Below are 6487 nucleotides of genomic sequence, written 5' to 3'. Positions count from 1 at the left end.
AAAAGCACCTAACCGGAAAAACAAAAAGAAAAAAGAATCCAAAAATATGAAGATAGTGTAAGGAGCCTCTGGGACAACTTCAAGTGTACCAACATCCGAATTATGGGGGTGCCAGAAAAAGAGAGAGTAAGATATTGAAAACCTATTTGAAGAAATAATGACAGAAAACTTCCCCTACTGGTGAAAGAAATAGACTTACACGTCCAGAAAGCACAGAGAACCCCAAACAAAAGGAATCCAAAGAGGACCACATCAAGACACATCATAATTAAAATGCCAAGGGCAAAAGACAAAGAGAAAATCTTAAAAGCAGCAAGAGAAAAACAGTCAGTTACCTACAAGGGAGTACCCATAGGACTGTCAGCTGATTTCTCAACAGAATCTTTGCAAGCCAGAAGGGAGTGGCAAGAAATATTCAAAGTGATGAATGCCAAGAGCCTACAACCAAGATTACTTTATCCAGCAAAGCTATCATTCAGAATTGAAGGTCAGATAAAGAGCTTCACTGATAAGAAAAAGCTAAAGGAGTTCATCACCACCAAACCATTATCATATGAAATGCTGAGGGATATTCTTTAAGAAGAGGAAGAAGAAAAAAAAATAAAGATACGTATTATGAACAACAAATACACATCTATCAACAAGTGAATCTAAAATTCAAGTGAATAAAAAATCTGACGAACAGAATAAACTGGTGAATATAATAGAATCAGGGGCATAGAAATGGAGTAGACTGACAATTCTCAGGGGGGGCGGGGAGTGTGGAGGGTGCGGGAAGACACTGGACAAAAATCGTGCACCTATGGATGAGGACAGTGGGGGGTGTTACGGCAGAGAGTGGGGTGGGAACCGGGTGGAGGGGAGCTATGAGGGGAAAAAGAGGAACAACTGTAATAATCTGAACAATAAAGATTTATTTTTAAAAAAGTGTCAGAGCCAGGATTTGAGCCCAGATGGTTATAGAGTCTCTAATCTTAACCCTGCCACTGTGGCACCACGGTATTCCCTGGAATGTGAATGCCATGCAGACAGGGAGCTGGCCTGTCTTGCCCTGCTGTATCTCCAGCCCCGGAAGAGTCCCTTACCTATAGGAGATACTCCATAAGCATTTGTAAAATGAAAGAATTTCCAGTTGGAAGCCTATAAGCAGAGACTGCTGTTGGATATGTGCTCTTCAAGTACTGGTTGCACAAAGGAGTCTCAGAGGAGAGTGACTCCTCTGAGGTCCCCTAAGGCAGTGATGGCGAGCCTATCACATGCGTGTCAAAGGTGACACACAATCTCATTTTTTTGGTTGATTTTTCTTTGTTAAATGGCATTTAATTATATAAAATAAATATCAAAAATATGAATCTTTTTTATACTATGGTTGAAAATATCAAGAAATTTCTATATGTGACACAGCACCAAAGTTAGGGTTTTTCAAAATGCTGACATGCCGAGCTCAAAAGGTTTGCCATCACTGACCTAGACAGACCATGGATTGTGGTTAGAGAGACCCAGGCTCAAATCCCAGCTCCTGCATCCTTGAGTATAAAATCAGGGAGACCACCTGCTGGGAAAGCTCATCATACAGACTGATGACAGTGTGAATGGTGCAAGCAGACCCTTCCCCTTTTAACTCCTTCAAGACTTGACCCCAGGCCTCATCCCCAGGAAGTCTGCCTCCTCCATCCCCAGCCAGGAATGGATTTCCCAGGGAGAGGCTGGGTCACTGGTAGGGTGTGATCATGCCTTAAATAGGTCACTTGCCAGCTGGTCACTTTTTCCCACTGTTGCTGACCCAGAGACATCTGGAAAACTGGCTTGCTTAAGGAGGAGAGGTGGAATGGAGGGCAGCGAGGAAAAGGCCTTGCCCCTGTTGTACCTCCCACCTCCCAGGGCTCCAGTCTTGTGTGGGGGTATACCAGAGTGGGAGGAGGGGCTGGGCTAATGGCAGAGCCTGAGGGCCTCAGAGGCTGCTGGGGGGCTTAACATGTAGTTCTGACCCCACCCCTGAAAGGCCAGGTTCTGGAATCTCCATCGTAAGGAACTCACCAAACTACTTTGACGCAGGCCTCAGACTGCCCTTTGAGGTGCCCTGGCTGAGGGGCCCCCCCAACCCACGGCACAATCCTGGCTCAGGGTCTTCCTAAGTTCCTCTTCTCATTCTGTCCCAGTGTTACCTGGTGTCAGAAAATGGGAGTCCTAATGGTGCAGTAAGATGCTCATTCCATGTTTTCTGCTCACATTCCCCCATTCCTCACCCTCATTCCTCACCTGCTGCTCACCTCTCTTTCCCGACTTGACTTGGCTGAAGATCTGCACTGTCTCCTCTATGGCTGCCCCTCAGCAGTCTCAATTGGTGGACAGAGCTGCAGGGGGCACCACCCAGCAGCTCTGTTTGGGGAGCACCCCTCTGGAGAGATGAGGGGCAGGTAGCAAGCCTGGTGCCCAGGGGCACTGGGGTGTGGGGGGAGAAAATAAAAAAATAAAATAAAATAAAAAACTTCCTTAATCAATAGGCTGTGGTAGTTCCATAAAGTTGTCAGAATCTTCTTCCATTCTAAAGGACTCTCAGTTCTAATACTGTTACCTACCATCATCTGGTTTGTTTGATTTTTCAGTTTTGGGATTCCTATTTTTAATTAAGATATAGCTTGACCTCTAGCTCAAAGTCTCTGCATTATCATGCATTTTGTTTATCTGATTTGTGATTTTAAAATTTATTTTTCTTTTTATCTATAATTTTCTAATCTTTAAACTGCCTACTTCTATTCCATTTCTATTTACCTTAAATTTTATTTCTTTTACTCATCTCCTAAAAGCCTTAACAATTTTATCTTAAAGAGTTTTTTCTTTGTGTGTTTTTTTTTCTTAAATTTTATTGATTTTTTACAGAGAGGAATTGAGAGATATAGAAAGTTAGAAACATCGATGAGAGAGAAACATTGATCCGCTGTCTCCTGCACATCTCCCACTGGGGATGTGCCCGCAACCCAGGTACATGCCCTCGACCAGAATCGAACCTGGGACCCTTCAGTCCGCAAGCCGACGTTCTATCCACTGAGCCAAACTGGTTTCGGCATCTTAAAGAGTTTTTAAATAATTCTTACTTCTTAGTCTTTTCATTCTTGTTCCTCACCTTTTTTTTTAGTATATGTGCTGCTGAAGCTAGCACCCAACCTTCTCAAATTTAATAACCACACAAAGAAAAGAATTACTTCAAGTAGTTTTCAAGACAGAAATCTGATTCTATATTCCTAATGGGATAAATTATAAAGTTAAAAAGAAACACTGCAAGTAAATCTTAAAACTTTACTTAGTAGGTTTATGTTAGCAGTAGGCTTCTGGTGTAGTACACTATTTGTATCAGACCAATCCTCTTGCCAGAAACTATTAGAAGGGCTTGAGGGTGAGGGCAAGGGGGAGAGCTTTTTGAAGGCAACAAGGATTTGATGGGCCAAGTTCCAAGATAGAAGGGCAGTGCAAAATGAAAGAAAAAATCAGAAGATAATAGAATAACACCTTCAAAATGCTTAAAGAAAATAACTGTCACCCAGAACTCTACACCCAGCAAAAATATCCTTCAAAGAATGAAAGTGAAATGAAGACATTTTCAGACAAAAACTTAAACTACCAGAAACATCACAACCAGATCTACACCCGAAAGAAAAGTAAAACCAGAAGGAGAATGATCCCAAAGGTGTAGGCATGAAAATGCAAGAAGAATGGAAGGGCAGTGGGCTAAAAGGGTAAATATACAATGACTGTATTAAAAAATTAAAATGTTTTATAGGGTTTCAAACATACATAGAATTAAAATACAGGTAAAAGTAGTACAAGAGGCAGGAGGGGACAAGTGGGTTTAAAGTGTCCAAAGTTCATTGCATTGTTTGGGAAATGAGAACTATACTAATTTGCACTAGAGTTTAATAATCTCTAAGTAACCAATGAAAGGTTTGCAATAGGATGTATAATGAGCATTCTAATAGGGGATAAAAATGGAATGATAAAAATAACTTAATATAAAATAACATAGAAAAAGAGAGAAAAGGAGCAGAGTAGAAATGATACATAGAAAAAAAGATTAGCCCTAATCAGTTTGGCTCAGTGGAAGATTAATATGGCATATTTAAACACAAACATATCAGTAAATTCATTAAACAGAATAAGTACTGCAACTAAAAGATAAAGATTGACCCAGCCAGGGGGGCTCAGTGATTGAGCATCCAACCATGAACCAGAAGATTGAGGTTTGATCCTGCTAAGGGCACATGCCTAGGCTGCAGGCTCTATCCCCAATAGGGAATGTGTAGGAGGCAGCCAATCAAGGATTCTCTCTTATCATTGATGTCTCTATCCCTCCCTCCCTCTCCCTTTTTCTCTCTGAAATCATCAAAAACATATTTTAAAAAAAGTAAAGATGGTCCAAATGGATGAATAAAAAACAAAACTCAAGTACAGTATATGCTATTATCTTAATTACACAGTTACAGGAAGTTGAAAAGGAAAAGGGTTAGAGATGCCAACAATAACCAAAAGAAGGGGGAAGATGGCTTGCCCTGCTGCCAATTTATGTCCCCATATGGCCCTGTATCCTTTCACGCTGTTGCCCCAGCGCTGGAGCTCAGAGGGAATGAGACTAAGTCCATGCATGGGCCGTTTAAGAAGAATTGCCTGGGATTCCAGCAGCCTCCATGTCACTCAGGCACAATCCCCACTGGTTTTTACAGCCGGATAGAGGTCATGGGGAGTTCTCTTCCCAGCACTGCAACCCAGGGCTTGAGGCTTGATATTGGACTCCGGTTTAAAAACATACCAAATGTGGGTGTCAGACCAGCCCATTCTGTACCTCACCCCTCCTACCAGTGTCAATACTGCCCTGCCCTGTGGCTGGTAAGTGTCTACTTGTACCCTTACTCTAGGGGCAAAGCCACCACACCTGCCCTGCATGAGCATGGCTCAGCTACAAAGGGTCTTTGAGGTCTTTCTTGCCTACTATTCTCCTTCACACAACTCAATGGGTTCTTTACTAGAAAACAACTGACTTCAATGATGCAGTGCCCATTTCTATTTTCCTGGGCACCTAACAGTTCCTTGCATTTAAGACGCACTCGGTGACAGCAATTGAATAAAGAAATCAATAAATGATTAAGTGAATTTGTTTTATCCCATTAGCTCTATAGATGTGAGACATGTTTCTTTCCATTGTAGTTTAAGCACCAACCTAGCAAGATAATCACCGAGCCGGCCAGTCCTCACCTCTGAGAGTACTAATAAATCTTCACAGGGGATATTTGAGGTGATTTGGTGCCCTTGTGCAAAAGCAGGGAGGAGGCGGAAGTGCAAAGCAGGACTGGCTGCTGCGCATTGGACTTCTGGAGTAGATACTCCAAATTGAAACTCCCTTTGGGGCCAAGAAGGAAACAGGACCAACGGGGAAGATGTGAGATAGATGAGGAGGTATTTCTGCCCTGTGCCATTCAGCATCGGAGCTGGGCAGTGATAGACCATTTTACTTAGAGATGATGAGTTAAGTTTTAGGAAACTGATTTAGCAGATAGATAATCAAGTGGAGATATTTTTAGTCCACTGGGAATATGTTCTAGAGCTAGAGTCAAAGATCCAGGTTGGTGATATGTTGATTTGAGAGCTATTAATATTAAAATGATAGCCGCATCCATGAAAGGTAAAAATATTTCCTGGTGAAGTGCAGAGACAGAAGACCAAATTATAAACCCTGTGGATAAAGCTAGGATGAGGGCTTTGGAGGAGAAACAGATACCAGTGATAATGAAAGGAGAATTAATTAATAAAGAAGAAAACATCAAAGTATTATTGCCTTAGAAGGCAAGAAAGAACACAAATTTCAAATAGCAATATTAATTTTTATGAGTAGGAGATACCAAAATACTAGTAAATGAGATGAACCGTGAAAGTACTAGTGGGTTTACTAAGGAAGCGAGCACTGTTGGCCTGTGAACAGTGGGGCAAAGACACATAACCCAACCCTGAGGAGCTTTTGCCAGTCTCTTCTCATATCTTTGAATCTTTATTAGTTTGCTTCACAAAGGAAATATATCTTTTTAGTATTCTAATATCATATTGTAATCTACTGTCTTGTAATAACTGACTCAAAAATCTCAGTCTTAATGTCTCAGGAATTATGGGGAGATGAGGAAAATCTAGAGTCTAAAATCTAATTACCATGAAATATTCTAATTCTGGGTTAAAAATATGATAGGAAATAAATATAAATGTATTTATCCAGGAACATGATACTCCTTACTTTCACCATTAACAAACTCCATGTCATCAGAATGCTTACCTTCTCTATCTTGAATTGTGAGCAGGTCTGATTGAAGGCATCTGCCACTTTGCTGTATTCTGGTTGGCCAGGCTGTAGCTCAACCAGACAGACACGCTGCTGCTTCATATCACTCCAGTGTCCAGGGATCTCAACTGCAAAGTAGACATTTAGGACACTGACCCCAGGAAGGCTGAT

General features: G+C 41.5%; 1 protein-coding gene across 1 annotated transcript in view; it reads right to left on the bottom strand.

Annotated features, from left to right (window-relative positions):
• The window catches only part of LOC102771548 (poly [ADP-ribose] polymerase 14-like), a 14032-nt gene that overhangs the window by 5756 nt on the left and 1789 nt on the right, over window positions 1-6487 (bottom strand). The window contains exon 2 of the mRNA XM_006765676.2: window positions 6311-6444. Within this exon, the coding sequence (XP_006765739.1) occupies window positions 6311-6444 (134 nt within the window). The remainder of the gene's footprint in view (window positions 1-6310; window positions 6445-6487) is intronic.

This window comes from Myotis davidii, unplaced genomic scaffold (assembly GCF_000327345.1).
Source record: "Myotis davidii unplaced genomic scaffold, ASM32734v1 scaffold1660, whole genome shotgun sequence".
NCBI classification, from domain to species: Eukaryota; Metazoa; Chordata; class Mammalia; order Chiroptera; family Vespertilionidae; genus Myotis; species Myotis davidii.
Note: the sequence above shows the minus strand (reverse complement) of the source record. Positions and strands in the feature narration are given on the sequence as shown.